The sequence below is a fragment of the Sus scrofa genome, chromosome 2 (assembly GCF_054392235.1).
Source record: "Sus scrofa isolate SSC_HxYL_T2T_F1_AM1 chromosome 2, Sscrofa_HxYL_maternal_Yorkshire_Landrace_v2.0, whole genome shotgun sequence".
Lineage (NCBI taxonomy): Eukaryota > Metazoa > Chordata > Mammalia > Artiodactyla > Suidae > Sus > Sus scrofa.
The window spans coordinates 90,703,075-90,721,584 of NC_139384.1; the positions used below are offsets into that span (position 1 = coordinate 90,703,075).

Sequence of the window (18,510 nt, forward strand, 5' to 3'; positions counted from 1 at the left end):
GAATCCGAGCGACCCACTTGCTGGCCAGCGGGTGTGCGCACTGCGGCGCCTCGTTCAGAAGTCTTAAACCAGAAATGACTGTGCCTCCCCCCCCTCCCCGCCCTCCAACTTCGTTTAAAATAAAGACATTTGAGAACTATGTCTAGATACTCATATTGCAATAGAACAAAGGGTGGGGGGGAAAATGTGTACATGTAAGAGTAACTTGATCCCCATGCTGTACAGCAGGAAAAAATAAAATATAAAAAAATAAATTAAAGACAGTACTGAACAACACAATGCCTGTAAGCGATCCAACGGTTAGGCTTTCCCGCGACAGCGCCTTGATTCTCTTTTTGAAATATCAAATGATGTTTAAAAGAAAAGTTCCTCTTTTCTGCCCTATCCCTGCTGCTCCTCTAAGCCCGGACTTAATACTCTGGGCGTTCAACAGAATTAAATTCTACTGTGAGAGACCGACCCCCTGCTCTGCTGCCCTCCATCGGTCGCCCTCCTTTTGGAGTTGGGGGGGAGACGGGTTGCACAATTGCCCTAAGGAGGGAGAAATAAGGATTGGGAAGGAGGAGAGAGGAAGCAGTGATCCCAAACGCAGGCCAAGACTGAATTCCCCCTCCCAGGTCCCCTTCCTCTGCAGGGAAAAGGCAGAGAAGTTTCCCACCTCCTCCTCAGACTTAAGGGACTTGGACTAGAAAGAGCGCAAGAGAAAAGACTCGGTCTCATTTTCCATAACTTCCTGCTCTCTTTTAGACCAGATTCATTCCAGGGCATTTTACCCTCTAACCCTCCACGCCTCCTCCCCACTCCCATAAAACACGCTTGCACAATCTTGGTTTGTTTTCTCTATAGCACTTGCACAATCCAGTCCTGTTTTCTTTATAACATTTAACTTTAAATTATCTTGAGCGTATATTTGCTTATTCTTGTTCTTCCTGCCCCTAACACCCCACCCCCCTACACACACACACACACACACACACACCCTCTTTTAGGATAAAAGCTCCATCCAGGCCAGGACTTTCTAATCATCGCTGTTATATCTCCAACATTCTCCAACATATGTGCTTGGAACACAGTAGGTGTGCAGAAATAGTCTGAAGTGACCAGTATCCTCCACTTATGAATGAGGAAACTGCGGCTCCAAAACCTGACGAAACACGCAATGAAGAGGGCGGTGCACAGCACCTCCTGGAGCCCGCGTGAGCGTCGCAGCATCCTGGAGAGGCGGGTCTGCTCTGCACGGTGAGCCTGGGTGGTCCTGGCCCAGGCTAGAGTCGTGGGGGCGGAAGGCTGAGTGAATCTTGCCTGGGGCCACGAGTCCGAGGCTGAGACTGCTGAGGCTGCGTCCAAGCCAGCAGGACCTCACAACCCTCCGCGAACGCCTCAGGCTTCACCACTTCCTCTGGGAGAGCCCTGGCCTGCCTCTCAGCCACAACGGGTGAGAACCAGAACTTAGAAGCCCAGCTCACACATCAGGCTTTTTCACCTCTGTGTCATTTTTCCCCCAGTATGTGGCTCCTCTTACATCGTGCTTTGGTTACTTTTCAGGGTGCACGTTTTCTGATTTGTCAGTATTTCCTTGTTGGAATTGGGTGACTTGGGGTTTTGGGGGGTTTTGTTTTTTCCATTTTATGGCCACACTGGCAGCATATGGAAATTCTCAGGCCAGGGATTGAATCTGAGCCACAGCTGCGATCTAGGTGCAGCTGCAGCAACAGGGGATTCTCTAACCTACTCTCCCCCCACCCCTCCCCGAGTCAGGAGGGGATGGCACCACCTCCCTGTTACACAAGTCTCTGCAGGCTGATTCTTCCACTGCAACACAGAGGGAACTCCTCGTTGGGTTTTGTTGGAGTGTGGCTGCTTCAGAGCAGAAAAACAGCTATTCTCCACTAACTCAATAATTGTCTGTTTTATCTTTTACTAGTTTCCTAAGATTCCATTTTTTAAATTTAAGAAGGAGTTTCCTGGTGGTCTAGTAGTTAAAGGATCTGGCATTGTCCCTGCTCTGGTGAGGGTTCTGTCCCTGGTTTGAGAACTTCCACATGACCCAGAGGTGGCCAAAAGACAATAATAATTCCGCGTACATGTCCATTTTGTTTTTCAGAGGATGGTGCTAAGTGTGACTTATCTTTTTCCCACATTTTTGTCCAGTTATCCCAAAACTGCTTATTAAAGAATCTTTCCTTACCCTCTCATTTTGAAGCAGCCCATTTTCATAATAAGATTTCTATGGAATGAAATCTATTTCCAGCTCTTCATTTTTTTCCTGAGGTAGTTTTACTTTTACACCAATGTTGTATTGTTTTACTCACTACTTTGTAATAGGTCCTAAGATAGGATTAAGCACCGCTCACAAAAAGGGCAAAAAAGAAAAACACAAGATTGCAGAGAAAGCAGATCACTGGTTGCCTGAGGGTGGGGTAGAAAGGATGACTGCAGAGGGAATGGGGGGGTGATGATGGAACTATTCTATATCTTGAGGGTAGGATTGGTTGTACAATTCTCTGCACTGTAAAAGCAGTGAGTTTTCCTGTATGTAAATTATGCATTTAAAATGGCAAGGGGGAGTTCCCATTGCAGTGCAGCGGAAACAAATCCGACTAGTATCCGAGGGGACATGGGTTCGATCCCTGGCCTCACTCAGTGGGTTAAGGATCTGGCATTGCAGTGAGCTGTGGTGTAGGTTGCAGACGTGGCTTGGATCCCAAGTTGCTGTGGCTGTAGTGTAGGCAGGTGGCTACAGCTCTGATTCAACCCCTAGCCAGGGAACCTTCATATACATGCAGGTGCCACCCTAAAAAGACAAAAAAAAAAAAAAAAAAAAAAGCAAGGGGGGAGTTTTGGCATCAGCAGCATCTCTGTTGCACCAAGACACAGGTTCGATCCTTGGCCTAGCACAGTAGGTTAAAGGATCTGTAGGTAGCAACAGCAGCTCAGATCTGATCCATGGCCTGGGAACTCCATATGCAGTGGGGCGGCCAAAAAATTAAAAAAAAAAAAAAATTAAACAGCCTGAAATTAAAAAAAAAAAAAATTTACAAGGGGCAGGGAGGCCAGTACACAAAAGGCACACTAGAGAAAGAAAGAAAGAAAGAAAGAAAGAAAGAAAGAAAGAAAGAAAGAAAGAAAGAAAGAAAGAAAGAAAGAGAAGGAAAGGAGAAAGAAGGAAGGAAGGGAGAAAGAAAAAGAGGAAAAAAGAAAAGAAAAAAAAAGATTTTTGACAAAAAAGACAAGTCGTGAAGTGCTCTCCTGAAAATATAGCCTTCTTTGCCTCCCAGTGTGCATCCAAAAAGGCCAGGCTAGGAAAAGATGAACCTTCCCCTGATAGCTGGTGGGATGTGGGTAATGGCAGATGGTGCAGGTCCTGCCTTCTGCAGAAACTGGAAGCCTCAAGGCTCAGCCCTCGGAGCTCAAATTGCCTGCTAAGGCTCTGCTCTTCCTTCCGCTCTCCACGTGGGTCCTAACCAGTCTCCTGTTTCTCCCTGTCCCTGCCTCTCCTTGCAAAGCTTTGGTTCAGGCCAGGGGCGTCCATGCCACTTGTGGGCCCTAGGGCAAAATGAAAGCGTGAGGCCCTTTTTTCAAATGTCATAAGGTTCCAGATGGTGACAGTCGAGCATTGTACCAAGTCTAGGGCCCTTTGAGCATGGGGCCCTGGGTCACTGCACAGGTCACACACACACACAAAGCTGGTCCTGGTTCTGGTCCTTCCTCTTCCCTGTCTGAGGGACCCACCCAGTCACAACAGGTGAAATCCTCCTGTGCCAACTTGCCAGGCTGTCCAGGATCTGGCTTGCCTCTTCTTGCCCCTTTCCAGACAGGACCCTTCCCTGGACCTGCCCCCACACTCCCCAGTGGCCAATCCGGGCCCTCATCGCACTCTGCTCCTGAGGAACTCTCCCATCCAACTTGAACTCCTCAGAGATGACCTCATTAAAGAAAAAAAAAAGTTACTCATGACATTTGTTAAAGAGTGATAAGGGAGAATTTATTCAAGGGGCAGGGGCTACAGGAATGGGGTTTTGTGGTAGGACTGAGAGGAGTTCCCGTCATGGCTCAGTGGTTAACGAACACGATTAGTATCCATGTGGTGAGACTAAGAGCAGGCTTAACTCCAAACACAAGGAAAAGTAGAATTTATAGCCAATGGTGGTGGTGGGGGGTCAGTGGATGGAAAATTACTAAAAGGAAACCTCAGGGGGCAGAAGGGAACTTGCTAAACGGACCTCCCAAGGTTCTCCATGCAGGCAGGCCAGTGATCAGACATCACCTGGTGGTGGAAGCTGAGGAACCGAGTAGACGTGGAGGGTGACAGATACGGAGGATGGGGACCCTGGCTAAACTTCGCAGGATTCTTGCTCGAATGGGACTGCACAAGGAAGGACACAGGAAGGCAGAGTCATAAAGAGAACTCGTGGAGTTCCATGATGGCTTAGTGGATTAAAGATCTGGTGTTGTCACCGCTGTGGCACAGGTTCGATCCCTAGCCCAGGAACTTCTGCATGCTATGGGCACAGCCAGAGAGAGAGAGAGAGAGAGAGAGAGAGCGCTTGGAAGTGCGTGACCAAAGTTTAGTCAACCTTTGTCAACCCCAGCGCCACCCTATCGCCTGGTGCATGAGCCAGCTCTCCTCTGAACTCCCACCACAGTCAAACCTCACCTCTCATGACATAGTCCACTTTTTTTGGTTTTATTGCAAGAAACAGCACATCCTTTTTCTTTCTTGAATCCGATACCAACAGCTAAGCCTCCACCCAGCAGGGCCGTGGGCTATGCAATCTGAATCGTCTCTATGGGGCCTGCACCTTCTTTGGAAGATGTTCCCTATTACTGCAGCAACCTCCCCTCCACCCCGCTCTCAAAGAAATTTACTCTCCCTCCTCCAGTCTCCCTGTGCCTTTTCTGTACTCAGCTGTCTTGCACACCACTGCAGAGGTCTCTCTGTTGTCCTCTGTCTCTATGTCTGCACTCTTCCAGCCCAATCCCTACTGTGTGTGTGTGTGTGTGTGTGTGTGTGTTGCTTCCCTACCCCACCCTCCAGGAAGGGCCACAGGGGCACAGGCCTTGGCACCTTAGCTTCCTCCCGGAGGCAGGCACTCTACACATCACTGTACAGTAAATGGTGACTGGCTCAGGGGCCCTAGTACTTGGCACAGACCTAGTTTGAACCAAGTGGCAAGAAAGGTGAATGAACACTGGGAACTGGAGCCTTTGCCACCTTCCCACCCCACCCCTAGCTTGAACCCATGCCAGTCAGGGGAGGGGTCTGGTCTGTTTTGAACCCAAAGCCTGTCAGTGCCTTCTGGGCTAGAATGAGAGCAGGCTCTGGGGATGAAAACAGAAGCCCCGGCCCTGCCCCGGCCATTCCCACAGCCCAGTGGAGGCAGAGGCAAACTGACAATGCCAGCAGCACAGAAGGAGCTAGAGGAGAGACATGGGGCTGTGGACACAGGGGATAGCCTGGAAGGCTTCCCTGAGGAGGCAAGATCTAAGCATTGGGAAGGGAGTCTGCCTGGAGGACCCAGAGGGCAGCAGGGATGAGCTAACAGGGATCTGGTTTCCTCTGAGACGCCCAGGTTTCAGCTCTCTCACACCCTCTCCCTACATCTGGCTGGCATCAGGAGGGGCACCTCGATCAGCAAGCCCAGGGGCCAGACTGTGAGATGCCTCAAGTGATAGGCTAAGGGGTCCAGGGAGCCACTGGAGGGCATGACATTATCTGAGTGACAAGAAGGCCCAAGGGCAGGAAGCCAGTGCTGGGAGCTTGTCTCAGTCCTGGAGAGAATTCACTCCTGGACCTAGTCTACTAGAGAAGAGGGTCTAAGAACAGCTGGGGAGTTGAGGGCTGCCCCAAGCAGTAGCCACTACAGTGGCACCTGTGATCAGCCGGCCCAAGAGCCACCCAGCCGGCTTGGGGACAGGGAACTGGTTTGCCCGGCAGGGATGAGCTAACAGGGATCTGGTTCCCTCTGAGACGCCCCAGCTTCAGCTCTCTCGCGTCCTCCCCCTATATCTGGGCCTGGCTTGGTTTCTGGCACAGCTGCCAAGTTTTGGTACCGCCCACCCACTCCCCGCTGGCTGTACTGGCCGGCCCAGCTCCCTAATTGCTGGGTGGGGAGTTGTTCTGCAGAGCTAGGACACCAAAAGGTGGACCCTGGCACTGTGGGCACCCAGCCTGACCAGCTCCAGGCCCTGGGGGTGACCCAGGCTTCAGGCCAGCATTGGGCTCTGGAGGGCCCTCTAGAGGAGTCACTGACCCAGAAACCTCAGCTTGGAGGGCCGTGTGAAATGGGTATCAAGGCCTATTAGGGCCCAGCCTGCCTAACCAGGTGTCCCTGCTTTTCCTCCCCAGGTAGAGGACCCGGGCTCAGGGGTGAACTCAGATGGGTCTCAGCTTGGCCCAGGGGTCTGCCCTGGCCACAGGCTCCAGCCAAGCCTGGCCAGTGCTAAAAGGGGCTAAGACTGGTGGGAAAGAATGGGACAGAGGGAGGGACCAGAAAGCAGCCCTCCCGGCCTCCAATACACACCCCCTTAGACACACCCACCACCCATAACACGTCTCTACTATAAACACCTGCCATTCACAGGGACATAAACATACCATCTCATGGCAGACAATTCACACACCCCACTCTCCACCCTAAAAAGGCAGGACACACTGGCTCATACCTCACAGCTACCCTTGCATGGAAACTCTACTCCACCACCAGGACCCTTCAGGCCCCAGCCAGGCATGGCCAGGGAGAGAGCCAGCATTCCCAAAGGGAGCAAATTGGGGGTTTCTGTTGAGAACTTCTCAGAGATGGCCACTCCCCCACCACCAGGCAGGGCTTGGGAGGGAGACGTCTGTATGCTGGTTCCCTTGGGGCAAGAAGCACATCTAATTCAACCCTGAGCCCCCATGCCCTGACAGCCTAACCCAGCATCTGGTAGACAGGAAGTGCTCAATGGGTGGTAGCAGTGACGGTGATGCATCTGTAAGGATCCGGAGCTTCAGAGCAGGGGCTGGGAAGATACCACTTGCACAGCCAGATTGGTTCTCTGCTCCAGGCCACCCACCCAGGAGGAAGAAAGGGCCCAGAAGGGAAGCCAGATGTCTGAGAGGGCAAGGGCGGGAGTGGATTTTGGGGGCCAAGGACCAGCCTTGCCTAAGAGGGGAGGCCCCTGCAGGGCCACGGGCGGGGGTGGGGTGCTTTCTCCCAGGATGGAGCTTTCCAGAATACAAATCAGATCCTATCTCTCTCCTGCTCAAGAACACCCCAGGGCCCCCCATGCCTATGGGGAAATGTCCACATTCTCTGCTGTGGTACAGGCCCTTTACCAAGAGACCTGCAAGCTTTCTCTGTCTGTCTCCTGCACCTTCCCAAGACCCTCAGCCCTAAGGAGGAAGGGGTGCACAAGTCAGAAAGGGGGAGGTACATTCTGGAAGGGGAAGAACTCTACCAGGAGCCATAAGGTTCTCCAGCGGAAGCTCTCTTAGGCTGGCCCCACATCTACCGGGGAATGGGCACCTGGGGTCCAGACTTCCCACCAAGAGGACCTTTCATGTTCTAGAAATGCCTTGGTTGACTTGCCCTTTTGTTTGCTTGTGTTCCCTGGCATTGTTCCTTCTGAAAAGTTCCACTGGTGCTAAAGAAAGGAATTTCAGCCCACATGGCAGCAAAGGAACTGCATGGTATTGGGGCAGGGATTCCTCTGCTCCCCAACATGCATGCCAAGCAGCTGTGCTGAGGCGCAGGGCACACCCTCCCCACTGCCCATGACCACGGAGGAAGCTACAGCCCAGATGAACAGCCCCTGACCCTGACCATCCACAATCCTCTGGACTCAGGCCAGCAACAGGCTCAACGTGATCATCTGGCACCTCCTAGTAGAAAACATGGTTTTATTCTGGGGAGGCCAGTGTTCCCACCCCAGACTTCATCCCTCACCTCGGCCCTTCTGCATCATGGGGCACTTTGTTCTTTAACCTCCTTTTCTGGGCTACCCCTACTCTAGGGAGCAGGGCTGGGCCCTGCCTGGGTGCTCCTCAGCCAAGTCTGGCCCTGATTCCTGCTGCAGGCACCCCATCCAGCCCACAGCCCCACTGGATCCCACCACTCTCGGCGAGCCTCCCCATCCCCGGCTGGTCTCAGCAGATTCTGCCCCAGACCAATGCAAGGAAGGAATCGGCCATCTCAGGGCGGGCTTGTCCAAGCCGTCTTCTGACAGTGCTTCTGCTGTCATTTCGCTTCGCTGACCTCAGATCTTGGAGGACTCAAGTCGGGGGCTCCAGGGTGTAGGGGGCTCCCGCAGTGCCCGAAGTTCCTGTTCCAGCGCCTGGTTGCGTCGGTACATGTCCATGTAGCCCCCCTGGATCTCCCGCTGGTAGCGCAGCACCCGCTCCTTCTCCTCCTGCCATGTCCGCCGCTCCTGCTCGAAGCGCAGCGCTTGCTCCTGGCCCCGGAGCCTCTCCTGCAGCAGCTCAGCCCTCAGCTGCTCGGCACCATCTCCAGCCTCACTGCCTCCTGCCTCCCCCAGCAGCCCCCTGCTCTTGCAGTCATCAGTCTCACAGCTGCCGGGGGCTTCCTCTCGTGGGGCCTGCTCCTGCAGGCTCCGCACAGCCTCACGCAGCCGGGCCAGCTCTGCATCCTGGGCCTGGGCCTGGGCCCGGCTGCCCCGAAGTTGCGTCTTCAGGCTGAAGATCTCTGCTAGCTTCTGCGCCAGCTCGGCCTGGGCCTCCCGTAGCTGCTGCTTCAGGAGGCTAATCTCCGCCGTCTTTTGGCATACCTGCAGGGGGACAAGGATGGGCAAGAGCCAAGCAAAGCAGGGTAAGGGGGGACCAGTTGGTGGGCAGGCAGAGGATGGGATGATAGCCATGGGGCCAGGAGTTTCTGGATGCCTGCTCTCTCACCTCCCATCGGGCTTCCTCCTCTGGTCGAGTGCTGGGATCGGCCTCTGAGAGGGTGCCTGGAAGCCGGGGCTCTGGGGCCAGGCCCTGCTGCGCCCGCAGCTCCTTGCGCAGGCGCCGCTGTTCCTGCTGGGCCATGAACAGCTGGAGCTGGAGGTTGCGCTCACTGCGCTCGGCCTTCTGGGCCACCTCATGCAGCCGCTCCACGTATAGGCGCTTTAGCTCAGACAGCCAAAGCCGCTGGCGCTCCTCTAGCACCTGTCAAGGGGAAGAGGTGCCTGCCATGCCCTGAAAGTCATACACGGCCCCGAGGACACCCACTGCCTGCATTTCCATGGCTGGCCCATTGTTCCAACACTCCAGCTGCTTCTAACATCCTGTACCCCGACACCACAGGGTCCAGGGCCCAAGGCTCCAGTCACACATGTGCCCGACCCCAAAATGTTCTCCAGAGGTGAAGTGTCCCCAATACATGGTCCTCCCAAGGGGTCCCCTCCCTCCTTCCCTCCCAGACAACTCCCAACAAAGGACCACTGATGACATGACATGTGGAGTTTGGGGAGAGGAGCCACATCACCCCTCTCCTCCTTACTCTCTTGTGCCCAGAGCCACATGGGAATGCTGGCTGGTAACCCTCTGTCTGCCCTGTACTCCAATGCCAAGGGACAGAACAGGACCCCAGGGCAGGGCTATTCTCACCTGCGTGAAGGGGTTGGAGCCATCCTCATCACTGAGGCCCCTCTTGAGCTCCTCACAGGAGTCAGGCAGCACAGCCACCATGTCCTCAGCGGTGGGACAGGAGAACTCATAGGGAGGCGGAGGTTCGGGCAGGCAGCTCATCATAGGCAGCGGCCCAGCCTCCTTGGGACCCCGTGAGGCCCGGTCCAGAGAGCCCCCAAGGTGGTTAATGTGGCCCAGGGAAGAGCTGAAGGGACCAGGGCCAGTGCTGGGACTGTGGCCAAAGCTGCCCCCACTGGAGGAGTCGGACAGACTGGGCTCAGGCTCGGGGCCGCCCTCATCCAGGCTGAGGGCGTGCAGCAGCTGGGCCCGGGCCTGGGCCTGGCTGGCCCGGGGCCCAGGGCTCAGGGGTGGGTGGCAGGCCAGCGTGTGCAGGCTGCCGTTGCTGCGCCACAGCTTCTGGCCCTTGTGGGCCGCCAGGCTCTGCATGGACAGGAAGCCTTTCCCGGTGCCTGTCACTGGCTTGAACACTGATGGGCGAATGCGGCACTGCCAGGAAGAGAAGGCAGGTATGAGGCCCTGGGCTGATTGCTCAGCTCTGCCCTCCAAGGCTCCCATGGCCCCTGGGGAATCCTCATTGAGAATGTGGGGTGTGTCACTGGGAGGCAGTGACCAAGCCTCAGGCCAGCCCATAGCAAGACTGTCACATCCCACCCCAGCATCAGGGTCTCCAAGGAGCCCCCCAAACCCCCCATCCCCACCCTCCCTCCCACACTAGGGAGGGGCATGGTGGCAGAGGCATACCTTGTCAAAACGACCCCGCTCAGGCAGCGAGGTCTTGCTGAATTCACCAGCCCGAGGATGTTCCCGGTAGTAGAGGGTGGCATAGTCGGCAGGCTCGTTACGAGGGGCCCGCTTGGTGGTCTTGCTGTCCTTCTTGGGGAGGTGCAGGTAGCTGAGGAGCTCCCGCTGGCCTAAGCCTTTCCGGAGGAGCCCATCAGGCTGGCGGGAGCCCCGAGACCCCGCAAGTGCCGCCCGCAGCTCTTCAGGGGAGAAGTCCTGACGTTCCAACAGGCTGCCCACGCTGCCCATGGCAATGCCAGCAGGGCCTGGGGCTCTGGCCATGAAGTTTCACCAGGGCACAAGCGGCTGCTTCTGGAGGTCAGGAGGCTCCATCAGGGGCAGGTAGGTGCCCAACTCCCCTGATGCTCTAAAACCAGGTGCTTGCTCTCTATGCCAGCTCCCCACCTGGCCCACCCACGGGTGGCAGATGTGGGTCCCAGAAAGAAACCGGGACAGGATTCCTAGAGAAAGGGGTACAGTTCCCAAGGCCACCTGTCTGGCACCCCAGCTCCAGCCAGGGGCCAGTGTGTAACTGCGGTCACAGAGGGACCAGGACCTGAAGCAGCAAGATAGGGGCCCCTTCCAGGACTGGGCCAGCTGAGGACTCCAGTGATGTCTGACTCTTGACTTTGTTCATTCTCCTGCCAGGCTGCCTACCCAAGGTAGGGGGGTGGGCAGCGGGCACAGGGAACCAGGGCTAGTGGCCTCAGAATCTCCATTTCTTCTTCCCTCTGGAAGGGGAAAACTTAGCTCAACCCCTCTTCCTGCCAAGAGGCGGAGTTCCCAAGGGAAGCACCTGGCACCCGTGGGGTTGGGGGCTACAGTAGGAGGGATACAAACAGGAAAAGCCCCAGGGGAGGAAGGATGGTGGGAACAATGGCCTTGGTTTCCGGAACAGGTGTTCACGTTAGGGCAGCAGTGGGAGGCAGGAGGAAGCCCCTGTATATGCTGCCCCTCTAGAGCCCACCGCAAGGAGGGGGATCCAAAATCCTGAGCTGATGTGTGGAGCCTGTCACTGTGTGGGCCCTGGCTTCCTCAGCTGGACAATCACCACCATGAATCTTATCACTCTGGGATGCTGGGAGGACTGGCTGAGAGAAGAGGACATGACGCCCAGTCCAGGGCCTGGCCCACAGCCAGGGACAACGCAGGCTGGCCGAGGGCAAGCTTAACTGCTAGACACGTGAATGTCGCCAGCGAACAGCTGAGTGACCAGATTATGGGCTGTCTCCCACCTGGGCTGGGACCACACCATGGAGGGCAGGGCCTGTCCCTAGTGCCCACTGGAGCCCCTGTTCCCAGCCAGAACCTGGCACACAGTAGGTGCTCAGAAAGGACTTGCCAAATGAACGAATGCCGCCTTCTCTGCCTCCCACCCACCTGCTCCCATTCCCAGACAGACACCCCACAGGCACATTGCAGCTGCCAGTCCCCCACTATCCACCCAGTATGCTTCCGGGACACCCACTCCCGCCCCAAACAATGGTTAGGAGGGTCCATCTTCCTCAACCATTTCCAGGTTTTGTGTTTAGAGAAGACAAAGCTCATGGGGAGTGGAAGGGAAGGAGGGAGGGAGGGCATATCCCTGCCTCCACGCCCTGTGGCCTTCAACCTCACCCTGGGCAAGTGGCCTTCCCAACCCTCCCCTCCCAGCCCCCAGATGGCTCAACCCCTATGGGGGAGTCACATGTCACAAAGGGTTAGGGGAATCATCCAGACAAGGAATCACAGGTGCTGGGCAACTACAGCAACACAGCCCTGTGTAGGGATCTCACGGAGCCCTGACACATAGGTAACCGTACATCATTTTTAGAGGCTCCAAAAGGAGAAGGGGCTCGCCCAAGGTCACAGAACTAGTCAGAGTGAGGATGCCTGTGAGTCCAGCATCATGGCAGCCAAATGTCTAGTGGGGACTCAGGATGTCACCTACAGCCCAAGAGTTGGAATGGAAGCATCTTGGCCCCCAGTCTGACACTCCTTCACCATGATAAGCCCACCCAGCAACAGACACCACTGAACTCCTGTCACTGCTTCATTTTTTTAGTTTTTTTTTATTTTTTCAGTCTTTTTTTGCCTTTTCTAGGGCCGCTCCCTCGGCATATGGAGGTTCCCAGGCTAGGGATCTAATCGGAGCTGTAGCCACCGGCCTACGCCAGAGCCACAGCAACTTGGGATCCGAGCCATGTCTGCAACCTACACCTCAGCTCACAGCAACACCGGATCCTTAACCCACTGAGCAAGGCCAGGGATCGAACCCGCAACCTCATGATTCCTAGTCGGATTCATTAACCACCGAGCCTTGACGGAAACTCCATCCTGTCACTGCTTCTTAGGGAGGTAGACAGCAGAGAATCTGGTCTCCAGCCCCGCTCTCACAGCATCTCTTCACAGGGTACCTCTCTTTGCTATGCCTGTTTCCCCATCTTTCTGCAAAGTAGGAAAGCCTGCCCTCCCTGCTTCCCTTCCAGGATTGCTGTGACAGTCACAGAAACACAGAGGTGAAAGGGCTTGTGAACCGCAAGCCTGGTGAGAGGACGGGGGCGGAAATGGTGGCAATGGTGCCAAAAACGCCCACTTCATCCCAGATACACACTGCCTCACGTTCCCCCAGCCAGAGCCTCACTTCCTATCTCAGGGAGCCATAACCCCATGATCCCCATGAAGGGTCCCATCCCAGGTCCAGAGGAGAGGCAGCCATGGGCCAAAACAGTGTGTACATCATATGCATACTGAGTCCAATCAATGCCACCAGTGGCACAGAGGCTCTTCTGTTAGAGGACACAATGCAGATCTAACAGCAGACAGAGTCACGTTCAAGGTCATCCATCCACACAGCACTGAGCACCTTCTAGACACACATATAACACATGGATACCCAGGGGTCCTCCTTAGCCCCAAGGCTAGATGTAGGGGAGTGTGTGTGTGTGTGTGTGTGTGTGTGTGTGCACGCGTGCGCACGTACATGCAGAAGTGGTGAGCAGGGCATGGCACTGGCTTCTCTCCACAAGCAAGTTGAGCAATTTGAAATAGCCATGGAGCATGATGGAGGGGCACAAACAGCCCTCTCCTTTGTCTTTCCCCAAGACCCCCGCCCTCCACCCCTCTTAGATAACTTCTCTGGCTGCATTATTAGCTCCCCCAGTAGGGTCGAGCCCTTGGCTTTCAAGAGACTCCACCCTGCCCATGTCTCAGTCTGGCGACAGTCCCTTTCTCTAAAGGAGTCCATCCACCTCCCCTGCTTCCCCACAACACACGCATTCCTTCTCGTTGCTTGGAAGCCCAGGGACTGGCCCACTCAAGCCAGGGCAGCTGTGCAGGAGAGGATGTGGTGGGGGAGGAGGGAGTGAGAGATGGCAAGTGCCTTGCAGCTCCATCAGAGAAAAAGGCAGATACTCCTTCAAGTGCCTGGGCTTTCCTGCCCAGAGCTCCATAGCTGCCCAATGCCCAGAGCTGAAGCCCACCGCCCTGCCAGCTAGGTTTCAGCTGAGCAACACAGGCCACATTCTGCATAGGTCCAGCCTGGCCCCAACAGAGCCCCTTTCTCCTGCTCCTACCTCCCCTCCACCCATTCCAAGATTAGCCAGCAGCACTGAGCCCCAGACACCAGGCGCATCTCCTTTGGACCAACCCTTGGTGGAGTCAGGAGAATGAGGCTGGGGGACCGCCCTGGCCATGAAGTAGAAAAAGAGAGGACATGCAGGTAGGCACCACAGTGTCCCTTAGTGGGTGCCTTGGTGGGTCTGCTGACCTGGGCCTACCACACACTCACAATACACACAAGAGGGAATATTGTCATTCCCCTACTTCAGAAGAGAACATTGAGGCCCAGGAGGTAAAATAATGTGCCTAAGGTCATGTTCAGCTGCACAGGAGAAAGTGAAAAGGCTCCCCAGCTTAGACACCTTCCCTGACCACACTGTGCATCCTCTGCAGTGGAACATCCCAGAGCACTCGGCAGGAAGCTCCCAGTCCGGCCATGGCTGCCTTTAGCCCCATGGCCTGCCTTTAGCCCCGCCTGCCTGAGCCCTGGCCCCAGGGGAGGGTCCCACCACCTGCTGGGGGATCAGATTTGCTGAGGGGTGTGTCTGCAGCTGCCCCTATGGAATGGGACAGGAATGTCCTAGCTCCAAAAGAGGGGGCAATGGGTGAAGGGGCCCAGGGAGGGGACTGACATTCCTTAGCCCCACTGGGACACTTGAAGAGGCAGAGTCCAGCGTCTAAACCCTGGAGGAATGATTCTCAGTATCACTATATAGTCACTGACGTTTTTATCAGCTATACCATTGAATCATTTCATCTCCACAACAGCCTCATGAGGTAGGCAGGACAGAAGTTATCCTCACTCCACCTTACAGATAGGGAAACTGAGGCCCAGAAAGAAGAAGTGAGTTGTCTAAGATCCCATATGACCCGCCATCCCAACTCCCCAGGCAAGACCCTCTCTTGTGTCCCAGGTTGCCCCAGCCAGGGATCACCAGCTGCCCTTCACGGGCACACACTGCTGTGTGTTACATCTGCTCAGTTCCCCACACCTGCTTTTCCCAATCACCTGCACTCTTGGGGATTGGGATCCCAGTCCCTTCTGCTTAGAATCCCCCCTGCCTGCCCCTGGGTCAGGAATAGTGGAAGCCCCGCCATGGGGACTCTGAGCCCTGGAAGCTGCTAGCTCTAGAGGCGCTGGCGGTAGCTGGCTGCATTCATTCAGTCTGGCACATACACACCTACACAGAGCCAGCCGGCAGGCAGAGGAGCCCTGCCCAGGAGGGCTTTGGGAGGAGGCTGATCACCAGGCCCAGGATGGCCTCTTGCCTCTTCTCCCTGCCTAGGCTGGACAGAGCGAGAGAACCTAGGCGGTGGGACAGGCTGAGCCCCTGTGGCAAGGGAAGAGAGCCCCAAACTGCCTGGGGTGGGCGAGGGCAGTTGCCCAGTGGGAGATCACAGGTCCCAGTCCTTTCTCCAGCTGCAGTCAGGGCCCAGATTTCCGCCTGGCCTCAGGTGAGCTCTCACTTTGGCCAAAGGTTGTGGCCAGACTGGGATGGTGCTCCAGACCTGGGAGTGTCCCCTATCCGCGGGACCCCTGGCAGCAGGCTGGCAGCTGCCACCAGTAAGGGGCAGAGGTTGGAGGAAAGGGGTATCTCGAGGGAGCAGAAGAGGGCAGGAGAGGAGTCTGGTGGGAAAGGTGGAGGGGCAGTCGAGGTTGTCATCTCCATGGACTTTCCCTGGGAAAGGCTGTGGCCGAGACAAGGCTCCCCAGAACTACGGGAGATCCTCAAGCTACCCGGAGGCGGGAGGGGACATCTCTTCCAGGCCCTTCTCTGGGGCCTGACCTGAGCGGATGGGCTGGGGGAATGGAAGACGAGGTCATACTCCCGCGCCAAGGGCGCCTGCCCTATAACCATTAGCAGCGCGGGGATCCCAGGCGCTGCTCCCAGGAAAGAGCATTTGCATGGGTTACTGAGAGCAGCGTGACCTGCCGCCTGCCCTTCCAGCGGGGCGTTCCTGATCGCGGATGATCCCTGATCCCACATAGTCCCTGATCCCGCACCTCGGTGCTTCGGTGTCAGGAAGCAGGGGTACCTGGGCGCACACCACACCTTGCCACCCCCGCCCACTTCTCAGATGTAACCACGGCTGGCGAAGGGCTGCAGCTTGGCCAAGGTCGCTGGGAGAGCTAGACCTCCGCGGCCGGTCCCACCCCGCGAGTCCGGCCGGTCCCACCCCGCGAGTACAGCCCCCAGCCCTGGCCCTAGCCCCCGTCGCTCCCCACTCACCATGCTGGCGCCGCTCCGCACCCCTCGCGCGCTGCAGCTCCCTGGCGCGGATTTGAACCTTCCCTCCAGGGCACCGGCTCCAGCCGAGACTGCGAGCCGGGCCGGAGCGGCCGGGCAGCAGGCGCCAGGAAAAAGCGGGCGGGCGCCGGAGCCGGATTGGCGAGGGAGGGACGCGATCGGCAGTGCTCGCTCGCCTGCCCCAGAGGCGGAGGGAAAACCCGGCCTGACTCACCGGCGCGCTGCCGGCCCGGGGACCGGCCCGGGCCCCCGGATGTGGGAGGCGGGGACGGGGGACCACCCCCGCCCACCGCGTGCCAACCTGAGCCCCGCCCGGGTTCGTGGCTCCAGCCTAGCCCTGCCCGCAGAAGCGCCGCGCAGCGGTGGCACCGGAGCCCCCAGAGGGTTGCGCTCTGCGCGGAGACCGTCCCTGGCGCGCGGGCTCGGGCACTGGCCGAGTCGAAGCCCGGAGTGCGGCCGACACCCCCAGAGGGCGCCCAGCCCACCCTCCTCCGCCTCCTAGTCCTCCTGGCCTCACCCGGCCCTCTCGGTTTCCAGAACCCAACAGCTTCCGAAGAGGCGTGTTCAATCCATCATCTCCCTGATCCTCACCGCCTCCTCTTAGGTAAGCAGTATTATTCCCTTTTGAGGCTGAGCAAAATAGCACTCCGAGAGGTTACCCAAGGTCTCTGGCTTGTTAGCCACTGAATTGGTCGCTAAGTTTTTTTGCTGCCAAAGCCGTCTGGGGAAGCAAATTCAGATGCCTTCGGGGGCCAGACAAATAATGTGAGTTAAGCAGGTACAAGAAGATGGAGACCGAGTCCGAAATGGACACCAAAAGGCATTCATGTTCCAATATTAAAACACCACGTCTTCCCCTAAAGGTTATGAACATATAGTGAGGTATGACCCAGCAGTTCCACTCCCTAAGTACACATCCCAAAGAATTGAAAACAGGGAAGGGACTCAGACACCTGTGCAAAAACGTTCCAAGCAGGACTATTCACATTAGTCCAAAGGTGGAAACAACCCAAGTGTCTCTCAACAGATGAATGGATACACAAAATGCAGTCTATCCATACAATAGAATATTATTCAACCATAAAAAGGAATGGTGGTTTTGTTTTGTTTTGTTTCTCAAACCCGCTGGGCCTGTGGCATATGGAAGTTCCCCCACTAGGGGTCCAATGGGAGCTGCAGCTGATGGACTACTCCAGAGCAACAGCAACGCCAGATCCTTAACTCTGAGGCATCTAATCCTTATGGACACCATGTTGGGTTCTTAATCTGCTGAGCCATAACGGGAACTCCAGTTATGGTGTTCTTATACATGCTACAGCATGGGTGAACTGCCAAACAATTTTGCTAAGTGAAAGAAACCAGACACGTAGAGCCAGGTGTGGTATGATTTCACTTATACGAAGCAGGTAGATCCATACAGATAGAAGGCAAATTAGGGCCAGAGTTGTGGGGAGGAATGAACCAGGAGTGACTGCTTAATGGACGTGGGGTTTCTTTTGGTATGAGGAAGGTGTTTTGGAACCAGATGGAGGTGGTGGTTGCACAACACTGTGAATGTGCTAAATGCCACTGAATTGTATACTTTAAAAATGGTTGGAGTTCTCATTGTGGCACAGCAGAAAGGAATCCGACTAGGAACCACGAGGTTGCAGGTTTGATCCCTGGCCTCACTCAGTGGTTAAGGATCTGGCATTGCTGTGAACTGTGGTGTAGGTCGCAGACGCGGCTCAGATCCAGCGTTGCTGTGGCTGTGGTGTAGGCCAGCAGCTGCAGCTCCAATTCGACCCCTAGCTTGGGAACTTCCATATGCTGCAGGTACAGCCCTAAAAAGAAAAAAAAAAGAAAAAAAGACATCATGTTACCCATGCATCAGATTTGGCCCACAGGCCTCCATTCTGCAAACCCCTGCCTTCTATGCCATCCTTAACAATTTCCCGACAATGGAAGTGTCAGACTTCAGATGATTGGTCATTAATAACTGCTCTGGGTATCAGCCCCTGAGGAGCCCCCAATTGGTTGAGTTACAATGAAGGTTTAGAACAAGCACACACTTCGCCTTTTAGGGGGCCTGAGGGAAGACCTCACTGGGGAAGTGGCTTTTGAGACTGTACTTGAAGGATGGAAAGCCTTTCCATGGAGGAGGATGCTCATGATGGAGCAAGAGCCTGTGGCTGGAGAAAGCAGGGCATGGTTGGGTGGAGGCAAGCCTGGTAGTGAGCCCAGAGCCCTGGGGGTGGGGAAAGGTCAGTGGGAGAGAGGCACATTGGAACTGACCCAGAGATGCCTCTCGACATGCGCCACAGGAGCCTCTGA

The 18,510-nt window shown here is 55.8% G+C and overlaps 1 protein-coding gene across 5 annotated transcripts in view; it reads right to left on the reverse strand.

The window, feature by feature from the left end:
• Positions 1-3,959: 3,959 nt before the first annotated feature.
• The window catches only part of N4BP3 (NEDD4 binding protein 3), an 83,605-nt gene continuing 69,054 nt past the window's right edge, over positions 3,960-18,510 (reverse strand). For 2 of the 5 annotated variants that reach the window (XM_085013776.1, XM_085013777.1), the window contains exons 5-8: positions 10,370-11,139; positions 9,587-10,114; positions 8,891-9,145; positions 3,960-8,766 (exon numbers count right to left, since the gene is read on the reverse strand). In XM_085013776.1, the coding sequence (XP_084869902.1) occupies positions 8,239-8,766; positions 8,891-9,145; positions 9,587-10,114; positions 10,370-10,690 (1,632 nt within the window). In that variant the 5' untranslated portion in view covers positions 10,691-11,139 and the 3' untranslated portion in view covers positions 3,960-8,238. Of the gene's footprint in view, positions 8,767-8,890; positions 9,146-9,586; positions 10,115-10,369; positions 11,140-16,179; positions 16,410-18,510 lie in introns of those variants that run through there. The other 3 variants (XM_005654971.4, XM_003123673.5, XM_085013775.1) reach the window with 3 other exon arrangements.